Source organism: Dendrobates tinctorius, unplaced genomic scaffold, assembly GCF_039654945.1.
Source record: "Dendrobates tinctorius isolate UK_male_01 unplaced genomic scaffold, ASM3965494v1 ptg000303l, whole genome shotgun sequence".
NCBI lineage: Eukaryota > Metazoa > Chordata > Amphibia > Anura > Dendrobatidae > Dendrobates > Dendrobates tinctorius.
The window spans coordinates 1,820,572-1,839,852 of record NW_027361970.1 but is presented as its reverse complement, the minus strand read 5'-3'; the positions used below and the strand labels follow the sequence as shown (position 1 = coordinate 1,839,852).

At 43.8% G+C, this 19,281-nt stretch overlaps 1 protein-coding gene across 1 annotated transcript in view; it reads left to right on the top strand.

The window, feature by feature from the left end:
- Nucleotides 1–19,281, top strand: part of TECTA (tectorin alpha) — a 244,087-nt gene that overhangs the window by 117,572 nt on the left and 107,234 nt on the right. Inside the window, exon 9 of the mRNA XM_073560719.1 lies at nt 15,437–16,010. Within this exon, the coding sequence (XP_073416820.1) occupies nt 15,437–16,010 (574 nt within the window). The remainder of the gene's footprint in view (nt 1–15,436; nt 16,011–19,281) is intronic.

Sequence of the window (19,281 nt, the reverse complement as noted above, 5' to 3'; positions counted from 1 at the left end):
GGGTACACCTCAACCTTTTCCATAGCAAGTATTTTACGCCCAGCATAACCACCCAGCCTTGTTAAGCAATCGACACTGGCTGTAGCAGCATGGAACACGTTAATGCTGGTAATCTGGTGGCAGTGGATGATGAGACCTGGAGGAAGGCCTGATTAAAAACTATGCCCAATTTAAAGAAGCGGGTCTCCTAGACTTGTAATGCCTATATACTAAGTGTATTGGGCTGACAAACATTTTCCCCCTAGCAGCACGGAAAACATTAACGCTGGTGATCTAGTGGCGGTGGATGATGAGACGTGGAGGAAATGTTTTTGAGTTATAATGGACAGGCGGAGGCAAGGGCTTGGATCTTAGCTTGAAAGAGAGAGCAGAGTCGAGTATCACCCCAAGGGCACGAACATGCGGGAATATTTGTCCCGGTGTGCTGCCTCGGCATTGCACAGGCACGTGTCCCACAACATTACCCGTGCCCTCCACAATGCTGTTACTTGGAAAGCCCACCTAACCACAAACACGTGGACAAGTTCTTGTGGTCAGGGACAGTATAACTCACTGAGGGCACAATGGGTAAACATAGTGGAAGCCGGTACCCACTCCAACCTTGGTATGGTGCACGTCTTCCCAAACCCCGAGTATTGCGAGCCCTACGTCAATCTGGGTTGCCCCCACATTCTACAGCTCCTGCACCGCCTCCTCCTTCGCCTCCTCCTCAGCTTCCAGCTACAAAAGGTAGCACATTAAATTAGTCATAAGCTGGAAGCACTGCAGCACTTCCAAATAAAAGCGGGAACAGGCTGTGCTGAAGTTAATATGCTTCTGTGACAAACCCCAAAATGCTGAAGAGTTGTGCACAGCTCTGAAAGAGCAGGCAGATTGGTGGCTGAGACGGCTGAACCCACAGCCAGGCATGGTTGTGTATGACAATGGCTGGAACCTGGTGGCTGCTCTGTGGCGAGGTGAGCTCACACACGTGCCATGCCTGGCTCATGCGCTTAGCCAAATTGGTCAACATTTTTTGAAAAAGACACGGAGCTGACAGATCTGCTCAGAAAAGTGCAATTCTCGAAATACTCATTTTAGAAAGTCAGTTACAGCTTCATCCGCCCTTGCCGTGATTCAGCAGCGCTTGCAGCTTCTAGCTCAACGACTGGTGTGTGATGCCCCCAGGCCTTGTAACTCTACACTGCAGATGTTGGAAAGGATTTGTGAGCAGAAGAGGGCAGGTGGTGAATAGTCTACCTGCATCAACAAAGTTATTGGTATTCAGTTTTGTCTTCACACATAAAATGTGAGGAGTGGACATGGATGTCTGACATATGTAACATCCTCCAAAACTTTGACGAATCCACAAAGAGGGTGAGCGTCAATTATCTTCTCCATCCTGCTTATCTGTGTTCTGAGTGAAAACATATTTACAGTTTAACAGTTTCAAACACAACAGTCCTAAGTAACAACGATAACAACAATCCAATAATTAAACCAAAACAAAACTACCCTGCTGGTGACAGTTTACAATCTACACTAAGTAACAAAGATAACAATAATTAAACAAAAACAAAACAATCCTGCTCGTGACAACTTACAGTCTAAAATGAGGTGTGTGAGATAAAAAAAAAATCAGGGGTGTATTTACAAGAAGGTATTTACAATGATATTTGTACAATAATATTATTATTATTATTATTATTATTATTATTATTATTAGTTGTAAGTGTTGGAGGCCTGAAGACAGGGAAGAGCAGGAGAGCATGGTCAGTCGTCCACTTGGTGAGGACACGGAAGTATTGACTGTTAGCAGCCTTGCACGCATGGCTGTTTATGTTACGCTGCCTTTCCCGTCACCCTCGCGTTATCAAAATTTTAGGTGACTGGCAATACTGATTGGTGACACTTCTAGACCCATGCTACAAGGAGAACTTTTCAGTTCTTATTCCTGAGGCAGACAGGTGTACTAAAATGTTGGAGGAACAGAGGGCCCTTCTTGCAGAATTATTAAAAAAATTCACATCTGAAAACGCTGGCAGCAGAGGTCAAAGTTTGTTGGCCAAGCAAGGAGTACAGCTGAGAGAGACACAACTCCAAGCCAGCAAAGGCAGTGGAACACTGGCAAAGTTTGGGGAGAGTTTTCTCAGACCCTCCCATCGCCCTGTCCCCTGAGGCACAGGGGACTCTCACAAGGAGTGCAAAGTTTGGGAAAATGCTGAGGGAGTACCTTGCTGACCGTACCAACATCCTCTGTCATTCCTATGTGCCTTCTAATTATTGGTTATCCACGCTGAACACGTGGCATGAACTGGTTCTCTCTACTGCGCACGTGCTCTGTACTCACGGTCAAGGAGCGCATGGCATCTCGCTCTCTGGTGGTTACTGGGCAAACAGCGCCTTGGTAAATGGCAGTACCACTTTTAGTGGTGGGAGACAATGGGAACTACTCAGCCTCCTATGCGCTGCTTGTCCACACCAAAAATCTTTGATGTCTTGCCCGATTTCTCTTAAGCTGGCCCCATGCCTCTAGGTCACCGGGTTTGTCTTTTGCATTTTGCCGCAGCGTCGGTGCTTCGGGTGCATAGTGCACTGCCCCCATTGCTGCTCACACGGTCATAGCTGGGGACTCACTCCTGCTTTGCTTTTTTTTCTCTCAGCATTTTTCTCTCACGACCCCTCTTTCTGTGTAATGGGACCTTTCCGTTACCCTATTCCTTCCGCCGGGAAACAGGGGATGCAGCCTTGACAGTTCCGGAAACAGCGAAGCACAGGTACCTGCAGCCCAGTAATCCTGACTCTGTACATATTTGGCAAATCATTTCTTTAATGCAAGCAGCATAGAAGGCATGTAATTCCAATTTTCTAGAGGAAATTGTACAGTATATCCAGAACAGTTTCAATTTGAAGGACTTTGTGGCTCATATCATTCCACAAGATGACACTAGTCTCATACTTAAAATTTTTGGTGGTAAATAATTTCCCCACTGATAGCTTGTGTATGTTTAGAATTATAAAATTGTATACCTTACCGCGCTATACTGAGCAGATGATTGAAACCAAAAAAGGTCTGTAGTGGACAAAAACAAAGGGGGGGGGGAAGGGGGAGGAAATTAAAAACCAATACTTACTATTAAATGATGGGTTTGTGAAAAATTCTTAGTAATTTAAGGCGTTTATCTAGCAGATGCCTCGCCCGTGATGTTCTATTTGTAATTTCTTGTAGTGGTCAGTGATACTGATGAAAGAATATATTGGTAGAATTAGAATATCAATAATGCTAATATCTATACAGAAAATTAGTAGGTTAACTATACTCACTACAGTTTTCTGAATGTTGCTATTTCCTTCAGATAGGTACCGTAGTGCTTACTGACAGCCCACTTGCACAGTGCTGAACAGATAGAATTAGATATGATTAATACTAGTAACCGACACAGCCCTGTCTCCCTACCTGCTGAATCTGAGCTACAATTTGTAGCTAGGTAGCGCCCGTGCATATTGTAATCTATATGTTTAGAATTATGTTACATCATTTGTGTGATTAATTATTCATACCTATTTGGTTCACAATATATTCATCTTTTTCTTCAAGGCTTTGAAATATAATGTTGTAAGAATTAAAGCAATTTGTTGAAGTGAGTTTTACCTCAAATGTGAAACTACTTGTCAATTGTCATATTTGCTATTTCTCCATTCCGTGTGCGGCTAACCACCTCATTGATGTTATTGAGTTTCTTTGTCAAGAAAACAACAGTTACACCAATACCACGTGCTTTTCCTATTAATTCATCATGCTGCTGAAGTAGAGGTAAGATTAGGGACCTACAAAACATCTGCGGACTGTAGTCATCACGACATTGTGCCAACACCCACTGGAATATAGCTACCAAGTTGACATAGTTTGTGCACAGCTGAACAGAGTTGTCAGAAACAAAAATCCTTCAATAACATGTTTGATAGATTGTCTAGTGGAAACACCCATATAGTATTATTATTTAGTTATTTATATAGCACCATTAAGTCCATGGTGCTGTACATGACAAGGGTTACATACATAGTAATAGATATCGTTTACCCAAAAAAAAATTACAATGACACACTGTTACAGAGGGGAGAGGACCTTGTCCTTGCTGACTTTCATTCTGCAGATTTACTCCTGTGCTTTCAGCGCTGACCACCGGGCGGCGCTGAAAGCCATCAGCCTGGAACAACATAGAGGTCTCTATGAGACCTCTGGTTGTCCAGGCAACATGATGCCGACCCCCGATCACGTGACGGGGGTCGGCGATGAGCTCACTTCCGGCCCGGCGGCCGGAATCGCTATTTAAATGCCCGCTGTCAGCTTTGACAGTGGGATTTAACTAGTTAATAGGCACGGGTGGACGGCGATTCCGCTTGCGCCTATTGCGGGCACATGTCAGCTGTTCAAAACAGCTGACATGTCCCGGCTTTGATGCGGGCTCAGCGCCGGAGCCCTCATCAAAGCAGGGGAGATGTCTAATGACGGACTGTGTCCGTCATTGGACATTAAGGGTATAAATAGACACGGGGGATCATGGGGCCAAATAAAAAGGTAGTTAGAACCATCCTCAAGGAGTCTAGAACCCAGTTCCAAAGTTAAGAGTGATTAGTGAGGAATAGGGAATGATTTTTCGGATCAATGTTGAGATCAATCTATTCTCTTCCAGAATAAAGAGTAAATCCAAATAGATGTACCCTGAATTATGGAATAAAGTGCAGTAGTGTTAGATATATTAAATCATAAAAACATGATAACAATATAAAAAAGGGGGGTTGTAGTATTTTAAAGAGACACTAAAATGGCGCTAACACGAGCTTCAAGAAATTGTCAGAAGCTTGAAGAGAATACAATAGTTAAAAGAGAAAACTTTCTGCGTGAAACCAATGTGTGGAATGGAAGGATAAAACAAGATGGTCAGGCTAAATATCCCAATGGAGGGTTCAATATGCATGGGAGGCAGGGACAAAAAACAACAAAAAACAAAATGGCCTTTTAATAAAAGACATCAGAAACAATATTTAGTCCCAAGGGTTCCATAGATTTTAATTTGTAAATCCAGTACAGCTCTTTCCTATTAAGTGTCTGGATTCGGTTTGGTGTATTGTCTGGTATCTGTTCAATGGGGTAAATAGTCAGTTTCTTGATGTCACGACAATGTATAAGGTCAAAGTGACGTGACAGACCATGCTTCTGAAAGCCAATTTTAATATTATGTCGGTAGCTTTCAGAAGCATGGTCTGAACAGTTGAACAGATACCAGACAATACACCAAACCGAATCCAGACACTTAATAGGAAAGAGGCGTACTTAAATACACCCGACTTTCGCTAAAGTCGGGTTTTGCCGTTCGAAACCCAACTATAGCGTGAGGTCGGCTATGAGGTCGCCGACCCACGCGCCAAAGTCGCGTTTCCCATAATGCTTCCAGCGCCTTTTCTCAGCCAATCATCAAGGAAGCACACTGTGGGCAACGCGATGACATGGGCAGCGGCCACCACCATCTTAGAGAAGGGCATTCATGTGATTGGACGGAGATTTAAAATTTTCCATACATACACCGTATGGAGCTGTCCGCTTGTCAAACAGTATCGTATATCTGCTGTTTGATGACGGTCAAATCTATACAGAAACAGCGTGTGTGTGTGACTCCGGAAAAAATTAGATTTAAAATTTCCATACATACAACGTATAGAGCTGTACGCTCCTCACACACTACCGTGTACCAGCTGGTATCACGGACAAAAACATGCTATCTGTGTGTGACTCTGTAAAAAGATAGATGAAGATTTTCATTTTTCCATACATACACCGTATAGAGCTGTTCGCTTCTGATACAGTACCGTATATCTGCCGGTTGGATTACGGTCAAATACATACTGGGAGAGCGTCTGTGACTAAGGACATATATACAAAGATTTAAAATTTAACCTACACCTTATACAGCTGTACGCTCCTCATAAAGTACCATATATCTGCTGGTATTTTTGTTACATTTTCACAAACATGAGGAAGTATGGTGGAAGAGGCCACGAACGTGGGCGGGGGGGCAGCTGGTACTGATGGTGGTGGTGGTGCATCTGGTGGTTATGCCAAAAGCACAATAGCAGCTAAGGCAGGAGGTGTTGAGCCTGCGTCATCATCTGGCACAAGAAGGCCTGTAAGGTTCCCTTTTCTGGGAGTAGGAAAACCGCTTTTAAAGCCAGAGCATCAGGAACAGGTTTTGGCTTACATTGCCGAAATAGCCACCAGCTCTATTGCCTCCTCTTCTGAACTTTCAAAACCTGCAAGCACTGAGTTATCAGTGCAGGGTTCTGGTCAGGAAAAACACCTTTCCTTGTATCCTTCACCCCCACCAAAAGTGAAGGATGCAGCAGCCCACACTTCAGATTACTCCATGGAGCTCTTTTCACATACCATGCCTGGGTTATCCAGTCAAATCCTGAATTCCTCAGTCCAAGATGAATCTGACATGGAGTGCACTGATGCACAGCTACTGCTAGATCATTCTGCTGGTACATTGACCCACAGCACTACATCGCCCTCGCAGTCTACTGAGCCAGAATCTGACCCTGATGAAACTCAGGTGCCCCTTCCCGCATACTATACCATCTTACACGGTGACACAGAGGAAGGTGCAGATGAAATTGAAGAGGAGGTGATGGATGACCCAGTTGTTGACCCGGATTGGCATCCATTGGGGAAGAGGGTGCCACTGGCAATAGCTCAGATAAGGAGAAGGATCCGTAGAAGGCATCGACATCGCAGCAGCGGTTATCTGGAAGGCCCGTAGCTGTCCAAAAACGTGGAACATAAACCAAAAGAGTTGCAGGATAGCTTGGCCAGACGGTCAAATTAGCACAGCGTGCAAGCTCTGAAAATTTATAAAATAGTTGGAAGAGTGCAGTGTGGCACTTCTTTGCCCAAAATCCTACTGATGAGGCAAAAGTGCGGAAGGACCTTTAGCCGAGGGGAAAATCTCTGAAATTTGAATACCAGTTGCATGCTTAGACATTTAACCACCATGCACTTGCAAGCGTGGACGGACTACAAAACCTCAGGTACCACATGTGCACCTGCTCCGACTGAAGGTAGCCAGCAATGCTCCATTGCTTCCCCCACTGTAAGACCACTGCCACCGGTAAGCACACCACCAGCAATAAATGTTGAGGCGTCGTCACAAGGCCAAAGCAGTCAGGGAATCACAATGGTTTTGCAACGAAACACTTAATCTAGGGCATCACCACCAACACCATCACCAACCCCCTCTCAGTCCGTCCGTTCCACCGCTAGTTCCCCCATATTCAGCTCTCCAGTCCAGCTCACCCTAGCAGACACTCTGAGTAGGACAAGAAAGTACTCATCCTCTCATCCGCGTACACTGGCTTTGAACACCTACATTGCCAAACTGATCTCATTAGAGATGATGCACTTCCGTTTGGTTGAAAGAGAAGCTTTCCGAGAGCTCATGGCCTATGCTGTCCCATGCTATGACCTACCCAGTCGGCACTTCTTTTCTCGAAAAGCCATCCCTGCTCTCCACCTGCATGTGAAAGACCGCATTGTCCATGCACTCAAACAATCAGTGAGTGGAAAGGTGCACCTCACAACAGATGCATGGTCCAGTAGGCATGGCCAGGGCCATTACGTGTCCATCACTGCGCACTGGGTTAATGTGGTGGATGCAGGGTCCACGGAGGACAGCGGCGGTGGGATAGTGCTGCCTAGCCCACGGTATAGGAAACAGTTGGCTATGGGCGTTGCTGCCTAGCCCACGGTATAGGAAACAGTTGGTTATGGGCGTTCGACCCTCCTCCTCCTCCTCCAGAAGCGAAAGCTCGTCGACAGAGCACAGTCGCACGAGCACTCCATCCGCAGCTGCCAGTGTTGCACACGAGGTGTCCCACTATCGAACAGCTAGTGGTAAGCGGCAGCAGGCTGTTTTAAAGATGATGTCTTTGGGCAACAACAGACACACCGTGAAGGTACTGGCCGACTACTTGCAGTGACAAACTGAGTCATGGCTGAGCAGTCTACATCTTGAGACAGGCAAGGTAGTCAGTGATAACTGCCAGAATTTTGTGGCAGCCATAGCCCTTGCAAAACACACACATACCTTGCCTGGCTCACACTTAGAACCTGGTGGTGCAGTGCTTTCTAAATAATTATCCGGAGTTAACAGCCCTCCTCCATAAGGTGCGAAGACTGTACTCGCACATCCGTCACTCACCCGTACACTCCAGTCGTATGCAGAAGCTGCAGAGATTGCTCCACCTCCCCAAGCACCACCTAATCATAGACGTTGCAACAAGGTGGAACTCCACCCTACACATGGTTGAGAGGCTGTGCGAACAGAGGCAGGCTGTAATGCATTTGTGGGAGGATACACGGGCAGGCAGTTTGAGGGAACACATGGAATTGTCAGGTGTGCAGTGGTCAAAGCTGAAAGACCTCTGTAAAGTCCTTCAGTGTTTTGAGGAATGCACACGGCTGGTAAGCGCAGACGACGCCATCATAAGCATGAGCATGCCACTTATATGTCTGCTCATGCAAAGTTTGATGCACATTAAGGATCAGGTGTCTGCAGCAGAGGAGGAACAGGAGGAGGAGGAGGGGAGCCTTGATGACAGTCAGCCATTGTATGGTCAGGGAACTGTCCTGAATGAGGTGGAGGAAGAAGAGGAGGAGAAGGATGAGGGGGATGATTATTTTGGGGAGGAGGATGCTTCTCAGGGGGCAAGAGAAAATGTTGGCGTGGCAAGGTCAGGTACAGGGTTTGTGCGTGACAGGAGGGATGTGCATTTGCCAGAAAGTGCTCCTCGACCCACCACTGCCAGTGCATCATTAATACCTGGAACATTGGCCCACATGTGTGATTATGCCTTGCGGATCCTAAAAAGGGACCCTCGCATTGCCAAAATGATGGATGAAGACTACTGGTTGGCCAGCATCCTCGATCCACGCTATAAAGACAAATTACAGAACATCATGCCACAGGAGAACCTAGAGATAATATTGGCTAACAAACAAGCAACTCTGATAAACCGTTTGTTTGAGGCATTCCCAGCACACAGCAGCGGTGCTGGATCTCCCATGAGCCGTAGTGGGAAAAATGGAAGAGGTGTTCGTGGTGCACACAGCCGAAGTGGCGTTGGAGACAGGGGTTTCATGACCATGTTGTGGATTGATTTCTCAAGTACCGCTCACACGACTGGTAATACTGCATCGATTGCAAGTAACAGGAGACAGCTGTTGTCAACTATGGTTACAAACTACTTCTCCCATATCAATGTTCTCCCTCACAGGTCATTCCCCTTTGACTATTGGGCCTGTAAACTGGACACCTGGCCTGAATTGGCACAATATGCCTTACAGGAGCTCACTTGCCCTGCTGCTAGTGTGCTATCTGAAAGAGTCTTCAGTGCTGCTGGATCAATCCTGACAGAAAAAAGGACCCATCTGTCGACCCAAAATGTTGATGATCTAACCTTCATTAAAATGAACCATGCATGAGTTTCAAAGGATTTTGTCCCACCTTCCCCTGATGACACATAGGTTGCCAGAAATTTGGCTTGCTTTTGTCCCCCTCTTCCTCGGGCTTGTTCAATTCCTCCATTTGCAGCTGCTGAATGTACAGCCTACATATCAACATATGCCATTTTTAAACCTCCCTAACTGGGCTTCCCCCCCAAGGGCTGGGGTCACCACCTGGCGCACCCGGGCAAGTGCCGTAGCTCTGAACAGGTGGGTGGGCCCACTCTTGGCCGACGACACTGGCACAGACCCCCTCATAGTACAATACAGTGTCTCTGATGGTGGGGGGGCCCACTCGCCGTCAGACACACTGGCGTACTATGAGGGGCCCTGTGCCAGTACCGTCGCCCATGAGTGGGCCCCCCCTGCTTGCTCATGGCCACAGCACTTGTAAGTTGCAATACTTACCTCTCCCTGCTCCACCGCTGTGTAGTCTGGGCAGTTAAATCCTTCACAGGAACGGCCACTACAAATTTGGTGAACTGATCGATGATGGTTAAGATGTAGCTATGGCCTGTCCTGCTGGCCTCTACCTTCAGATGATCAATGGCTACCATTTGTAATGGACGTCAACTCACAATCAGATGCAGTGGTGCTTTATGATCAGCTTTCACAGTTTTCCTAGTCACAGACGTGTGACATTCCTGCCACCATTTTCAATGTCTCCTCTCATGCCAATCCAATAGAATCGCCTACGGCCTGTGGCTTCTGTCTTTTGCACTCCAAAGTGACCAGACACATCATGATAGGCAGTGAGGACCATGTCTACATCTTTCCCTGTGATCACAATTTGATGGAGACGAGTAACGGTGATTGGATCCACGCTACTGCGATACAGCAATTCTTTCTTCACAGATAACCATTTTCGCTGTCTCCACAGACAAAGTAATTGAGGGTCAGCATCGCCTCTGCGAAATATACCGGGAGGTTTTCCCATGATTAGTAATTCCAAAATTTCTGTAAACACTCGACTTTCCGTTTGTACTTGTATCCATCTAGTTTCCAGTAGCGGAGAGTCTGGACTGGCTTAATGAGACTGAAATATATACGAAGATATAGAAGTACCCCAACAATGTATACTGGTGTACGCTTCGAATACATTTCCCTTTTTCTACTTTTTATATTCTGGTGTAATCCATACTGAGCCTGTGAGTGTCTGTGTCTGACTCCGGAAATATAGACGGTAATTTACAATTACCCATAGACTGGATACACCTGTTATCTGCTGATACAGTACCTTTGTTCTAAATTTTTTATTACGGTATAATCCATACTGAGTGAGCGTGTGTGGTTTCCTCCTTCTATATATACAGAGATAAAAATTTTACCCTATACTATATACAGCATCTATCTTGTTATACAGTACCTTTGTTCGACATTTAGTATTACGGTCAAATCCATACTGAGTGAGCGTCTTAGGGTGACTACGGGAATCTCTATACGGAGATTTAAATTGTACCCTATAATATATATACTTGCTATCTTGTTATCCAGTACCTTTTTTTCAACATTTTGTATTATGGTCAAATCCAGACTGAGTGAGCGTCTGAGGGTGACTCCGGAAATATATACCGAGATTTCAAATTTGCCCAACACTGTATACAGCTCTACGCTTCTGATACAGTACCTTTTTTTGCTATTTAGATTCTTGTGTAATCCATAATGAGCCTGTGAACGTCTGACTGTTACTCCGGAAATATATTTGGAGATTTAAGATTACACCAACACTGTATACAGCTATACGCTTGTGATACATTACCCATTTACTGCTTTTTAATTTTTATATTCTTGTCTAATCCATACTGGGCCTGAGAGCGTTTGTGTCTGCCTCCTGAAATATATACGGAGATTCAGAATGTTTAAACTATACTATATATACCTTGTATCTGGTGATACTGTACCCTTTTTCAACTTTTTATATTGTTGTGTAATCCATACTGAGTCTGTGAGCGTCTAGGTATGACTCATGAAAAATATACGGAGATTTACAATTATCCCTAGACTGTATAGAGCTGTATGCTTCTGATACAGTACCATATATCTGCTGGTATTTTGGGTACATTTTCACAAAAATTGGAGAAATATATGGGGCTCATTATTCTGTATGGCGCACCATGTGGTGGCAATAATACCGTATGGAATAATATACTGTCGTTTTTGGAGCTATTGGAGAATTTAAAATAGATATCAGTCATGTCATGTAAGAAGTGAAGTATTTTTCATTGTACTATACCTATATATCTGTGCCGTATCGGAGCATCATGAATTGTGGTATGTGTTAAAGGGGTGCACTGACACTATTTGGCCAGGGGCACACGAAAACCTGGAGCCAGCCCTACCCCCCCACAACTTTAGCCAAATAACCCCCAGTTTTCAATGCCTAACTATTATTATAAAGTAAATTAAGGTTGACAAGCTTAAGTAATAAGAATTGATGTCGTTGGCATTGAAATGGGCACTGTAGGTGTGTTTACTGTCCACTCCCTGACGACTTTGCTTCCCAATTGACTTGCATTGGGTTTCGTGTTTCAGTCGGCCCCCGTCTTGAGAAAGTCAGGTTTCATGAAACCCAACTCGACCCTAAAAAAGGCAAAGTCGCTCATCTCTAGAGCTGCCACAGAGATATCACACCGTAAAATGTGTGGCTTGTATTTTATTTTGCTAAATACTGCAGTATGTAAGTACAGTGACACCCAGGACAAAAAAAGAAAACCGCCGTAAACTGGCCAAACTTTGAGCACGCACAGATATGAGCTGCACGGAAATACCACTATGACAAATGTGTTTTTTTGTTTCTCTTTTTTTGGCTAAATAATGCTGTATATAAGTACAGTTTCACCAAGGACAAAAAAAGAAAACCGCCGTAAACTGGCTAAACTTTGAGAAGACACAGATTTGAGCTACCACGGAAATACCACTATGACAAATGTGTTTTTTTGTTTCTCTTTTTTTGGCTAAATACTGCTGTATCCAGTACAGTGACAGCCAGGACAAAAAAGAAAACCGCCGTAAACTGGCTAAACTTTGAGAAGACACAGATTTGAGCTACCACGGAAATACCACTATGACAAATGTGTTTTTTTGTTTCTCTTTTTTTGGCTAAATACTGCTGTATCCAGTACAGTGACAGCCAGGACAAAAAAGAAAACCACCATAAACTGGCTAAACTTTGAGCACACACAGATATGAGCTGACACGGAGATACCACTACGACAAATGTGTGGCCTGTTTTTTGGTTAAATAGTGCTGTATATAAGTACAGTTTCACTCAGGACAAAAAAAGAAATCTGCCTAAACTGGCCAAACTTTGAGCACACACAGATATGAGCTGGAACAGAGATACCACTACGACAAATGTGTTGCCTATTTCTTTTTTTGTGGCTAAATACTGATGTATTTAAGTACAGTGACAGCCAGGAAAAAAAAAGGAAACCGCCGTAAACTGGCCAAACTTTGAGCACGCACAGATATGAGCTGGCACGGAGATAGCTATACGACAAATGTGTTTTTTGTTTTTTTTTTTGGCTAAATAGTACTGTATATAAGTACAGTTTCACCCAGGACAAAAAAAGAAATATGTCGTAAACTGGCCAAACTTTGAGCACACACAGATATGAGTTGTCAAGGAGCTACCACACTGAAAAATGTGTGGCCTGTATTTTTTTTATTTTTTTGCTAAATACTGCCGTATGTAAGTACAGCTTCACCCAGGACAAAAAAAGAAAAACGCTGTGAACTGGGCAAACCTTGAGCACACACAGATATGAGTTGCCACGGAGATACCACTACGACAAATGTGTGGCCTATTTATTTTTTTGTGGCTAAATACTGATGTATTTAAGTACAGCGACAGCCAGGAAAAAAATAGAAAACTGCCGTAAACTGGCCAAACTTTGAGCATGCACAGATATAAGCTGGCACGGAGATAACTAAATGACAAATGTGGTTTTTTTTTGTTTCTTTTTTTGGCTAAATAGAGCTGTATACAAGTACAGTTTCACCCAGGACAAAAATAGAAAAATGTCGTAAATTGGCCAAACTTTGAGCACACACAGATATGAGCTGGCATGGAGATACCACTACGACAAATGTGTGGGTTTTTTCTTTTTTGGGGGGGGGGGTAAATACTGCTGTATATAAGTACAGTGACACCCAAGACAAAAAAAAGAAAACCACCGTAAACTGGCGAAACTTTGAGCACACACAGATATGAGCTGGCACGGAGATACCACACCAAAAAATTTGTGGCCTGTATTTCAATTACACCTGGGGCTAGCTATATACAGCTAATATATCCCACAGGTAGCAGCAGCAGCACCAGAACACAGGAATGATGCAATGATCTATACACACACATACCGTGCCTGCGGGCCTTGCACTGATGTGTATAGAGCGACGTACACTGCCCTGCCTAACACTGGAACCTATATACTCCGTAATTAGTCCTTAGAAGGACTGTTGGTTTAGCTGGATGTGAGTAGTTTAGGATGGTAGACCCCACACTAATAAATCCCCAATTCTGACCTTATCTCGGCAGCAGCTCTCCCTACACTATCTCAATACGGATCTGAATGCGCCGAGCAGGGAGGTGTCTTGTCTCTTATACCCCTGATGATGCTGTGCCAATCACTGCACGACCACAACAAAGATGGCTGCGCCGTTTCATTGCCTGGCAGACATTCCCTGCATCGTGATTGGGTCTGTAAAGTCCGCCAAAAAAGCAGGATGGAGACCCGAGTTTCTGCCGAGTAATCCCGGAAATGCTCGGTGCTCACCGAGTACCGTGATACTCGGGCGAGTCACTAGTAGTAGCGTGTACGTTCACTAATTATGACATATTTCAGGAAGTTATAGCATAACCATTTTATACAGCATTATGCAGAGGTTATTCTTCTAGACTGCCACAAATAAACTCGAAAATAAAATATGTAGTATGGAGTGAGTTCTTGATTTCACAATAGAATGTATTATGACAATTGGTGACAGAGTTTTGTCCCAAAGGGAAAGACAAAGGAAAAGATACCATGAAAATGATATTACAAAAGTAGCATTTTTCTGCAAAATGCCATGTTAAACTCACCTTTAGGCCGCGTTCAGACATTCAGTATTTCACATCCGTATTTGTAATCCAAAATCAGGAGTGGAACAAACAGAGGAAACGTATAACAGAAACACGTTACCACTTCTGTATATATCACCCACTCCTGGTTTGAAAATGGCTTATAAATACTGATGTGTGATACTGACCAAATACTGAATGTGTGAACGTGGCCTTAGAAAAAAAAGCCAGGAAACGCCAAGACGGTTCCTCGAAACACTGATAACAGAGTTTGAGATTTGAAACACAAACTTCATGAGAAAGTTCATTTTCGGTTTATATTATTCCCTCTTGTTCTCAGTATCGCGTTGTTTGTGGTGTTACATTTTTTTTCTGAAATGCTGAAAATGAGATAAAAAAAGTAATATTCAACTCCTATAGCCCTCTCCATGATATTTCCACTGTGACGCTGTTTGGTTCCCCACCAATCTCTGCTTCTGGCTGCAGCAATGATGTTTTATCAGTGACATGTGACTGCTGCGGTTAATCACTGGCTGCAGTTGGTGATCCACACAAGCCGGTGAGTGGCTGCTGTAAATACATTTCTCTGTACTGGGACATCATTGCTGCAACAGAAAGCAGAGACCAGCAATGGACCGAACAGCACTTAAAAGGGAACATGTAGGGATTGATAATGCAAGTATTGTTGTTTTTTCACAGTATTTAAAAAAAATGTCTCTGCCCAGACCACCCCTTTAACTATATGAAATGATGGTATAAGTATTTTGTGATAAAATACTACACCTGTCCCCGTCTTTGTGCTTCGCCTCATGTTAACAAGTTCTGCTTTGATGTTCCAGGTTAATGGATTTCAAGTGGAGCTTCCATATTATCTGCAATCTGGTGAGCTGGAAATGTATCGTAACAAAAATGGCACAGTAATTGAGTCTGAAGGACTGGTTAGAATACAGTATTCAGACCAAGGTCTGCTTCACATCACTCTCTCCACATTTTACTACAACTGCACCGGAGGACTATGTGGTTACTTCAACGGAAATAGCGAAGAGGAATTCTGCTTCCCAAATGGTAAATGTACGGACAACGTGGCCGTATTCTTAGAAAGCTGGACCACATTTGACGAGATTTGCAATGGAGAATGTGGAGATCTGCTGAAGGCTTGCAATAATGACTCGGAACTGCTCAAGTATTACAAAAGCCGATCCAAGTGCGGAATAATTAATGATCCCAGCAATAGTTCTTTTCTGGACTGCCATGCTGTGGTCAATGTATCGGCTTACTATAGGACCTGCTTATTTCGTTTGTGCCAAAGTGGAGGGAATCAAACAGAACTTTGTGACTCAGTCAGCCGTTATGCCATGGCTTGCCAAAATGCTGCAGTAGATGTTGGCCAGTGGAGGAGTAGAAATTTCTGCCGTAAGTCCATGCAATTTACATTTTAAGATTTTAGTTTAGATAAATGTTTTTTACCCTTTGAATGAAATTAACTTAAAGGGGTGTTCTTAGGGTGTGTGCACACGCTGCGGATTCTGCTGCGGTTCCGCAATGGATTTGGCCCTGCGGATCCACAGCAGTTTCTGCTGCGGTGTACAGTACCATTATTCCCTATGGGAAATGGAAACCGCAGTGCAGACACTGCGGAATTTTCCACGCGGATTTTCTGCAGTTTCTAAACCGCAGAAAAAATTGACATGTCAATTCTTTCTGCGGATTCCGCAGCGGTTTACCATCTCCTCCATTGTAGAGGTGATAAACCGCAGGATAATCGCAGATAAACCACAGGTCTTTTGAGCTGCGGATTTATCTGCGGATTTTGAAAATCTGCGCGGATCAATCCGCAGCAGATTCCGCAGCGTGTGCACAAAGCCTTAAATTGCTTTAATTAGTTAGACACCATAAACATAAGCAAGTTGCAATTCACTTCCTTTTTTCTACCTCCTGTCATTCTGCTGTGAGAGCTTATATCTTTTTTAGTGTTCAGCTGGTTGCCATGAAACTGGCCTTCATAAGTTGGCTGAGAGTGCGCAATCGCTACATTTCAGGAGAGGAGTTAACTCCCAGCACACCAGCCAGATCATTGATTTCTATAAAGCAGTTTGTGACTTACCTCCTTCCCTCCTCACTCATCTCCTTAAGAGATGCAGTTATATTTCACCAGCTGGCAGCTTTCATAGCAGGTCTTCTAATCATGGATCTCTGTTCTAGCTGTCAAAGCTCTGTGCTTGTTCAAATGCCCTGTTATTTCTGTGTTTAAATGCTGAGATAATAGTGTACACTCCTGAATAAAGCAGTGATAGCTGAATGTGTTATTGCAGAACTTGGGCTGAGCTTTATAGTTCCACTACTACAGATCTATACACCAAAGATGTCACTTAAATCAACACTCCAGTGTTTCTTTTATTGCACTGCTGGAAAAACAAAAAATGTTGGAGTGGTGCTTCGAGTGGTAGAGCACGCCTTGCTAGAAACCAATAAGTGAGGAAATATTAAGGAGCTGCGACCGGGTCCAGCAGGTAAGGGGCCCACCGAGACCAGCAGAAACTTGAACTGGATGTGCATCCTTGGACATACATCCAGGTGAAGTGTATTGCCTCGTACAGACTCATTTTGTACATGCGCAACAATACACGCTGGCAGCCATCAGAGGACAGCAGCTGACGTCGGTATGCACTTAAAGGGGTGCATGGCAGTGATGTCATATGTTCCCGTTGCATGCCAAAGTCAGCTGCCAGCTTCACAAGAGGATGCGCATGACAGGGGAGCGAATGAAAGGTGAGTATTTATTATTTTAAAGAATTAGAAGCCATACTAGTACATGAATGTCTATGGGGGTGCAATATACCTTATCGATGACTTTGGAGTACATTATATTATATGGATGACTATGGGGGAACATTATACTTTATCGATGACTATGGGGGTAATTTATACTTTATGGATGACTGTGAGCTGTGCACTCTATTGTATGAAGGACTATGGGATGCATTGTACTATATGGAGGAATGGAGTGGTGCTTTATATTTGTGGATGACTATCGGGGGTGCATTGTACTTTATGGATGACTATGAGCTGTGCACTGTATTATATGGAGGACTATGGGATGCATTAAACTATATGGAGGACTATGGGAGGTGCATTATACTTTTTCTATATGATGTTTATGGACTCCCCTGGAGAGTATAATGGTTTATTTTCTTTTATACATTAACCCCTTCCCGACATGTGTCGTACTAGTACTGCTCTGTGGGAACGAAACAGTAGTACTAGTACAGCAGCACGATCGCGTGACCTCACGCTGAGCGCAGAGGCAATCGCATGCGGGTGTCAGCTGTATGTGACAGCTGACACCCCACATCACTGCCCACAATTTGTGCTAGCATCGATCGTGGGCATTTAACCTCTCTGATTTTTGCTGACAGTACTGACAGCGGCATAGAGAAGAATCCCGCAGGGAGGGAACTCCCTGCACTCTCCCACCGGAACATCGCAATGCGATCACATTGTTCCAGTGGTCTCCATGGGGACCCCCAGCTCCAAGATGGCCGCGAGGTCCTTCCAGGTCCTGAAGGAAGGTGGCTTGCGAACGCTTGCTGAGAGCATGCACCGGCAAGCCTCCTTCACTGCCTGTCAGATCAGCGATTTGACATGATATAGTGATGTCCCAACCTGGGACAATGTTATAAAGTGTAAAAAAAAAATAGAATGTTTAGAAATATTTTTTTAAAAAAATCCACAAATAAAGAAAAAAAAATATTTTTCCAATAAATCCATTTATTTATGTAAATAAAAAAAACAATAAAAGTATACATATTTGGTATCGCCGCGTCCGTAACGACCCGATCTATAAAACTGTCCCACTAGTTAACCCCTTAAGTGAACACCGTAAAAAAAATAAATAAAAAAACAGGAAAAAAACAATTCTTTATCACCATACCGCCGAACAAAAAGTGCAATAAAATGCGATAAAAAGATGTATGTAAATAAAAATGGTACCGCTGAAAACTTCATCTTGTCCCACAAAAACAAGACCTCACATGACTCTGTGGGCCAAAATATGGAAAAATTATAGCTCTCAAAATGTGGTGATGCAAAAATTATTTTTTGCAATAAAAAGCATCTTTTAGTGTGTGACAGCTGCCAAACATAAAAACCCACTATAAATACCCACTATAAATAGTAAATCAAACCCCCCTTTATCACCCCCTTAGTTAGGGAAAAAATAATAAAATAGAAAAATGTATTTATTTCCATTTTCTCGTTAGGGTTGGGGCTTAAAATAGGGTGAGGGTTGGGGCTAAAGTTAGGGTTAGGGTTGGGGCTAAAGTTAGGGTAAGGGTTGGGACTCCTTCCCTTCCAAGCTGTGTCATGCGCCCAAACAGTGATTTACCCCCTGTGATGGTATGATATGTTATGTTATGTGGGTATCATTTTGTGTCTATTTATATTTTACAGATTTCCATAGTGTTCTCCTGTTGCCCTGTATCATTCTGTGTATTCCCCATATTGTCTAGAGTCTCAATTATCTTTCAAAAGTCTGATAATTGAATTAGCTCACTTAAGGAACTGTCACACTTAGCGATGCACCAGCGATCCCGACCAGCTATATGACGTGGTCAGGATCGCTGGTGCATCGCTAAGTGGTCGCTAGTGAGCTGCCACACAGGCAGATCTCACCAGCGACATTGCA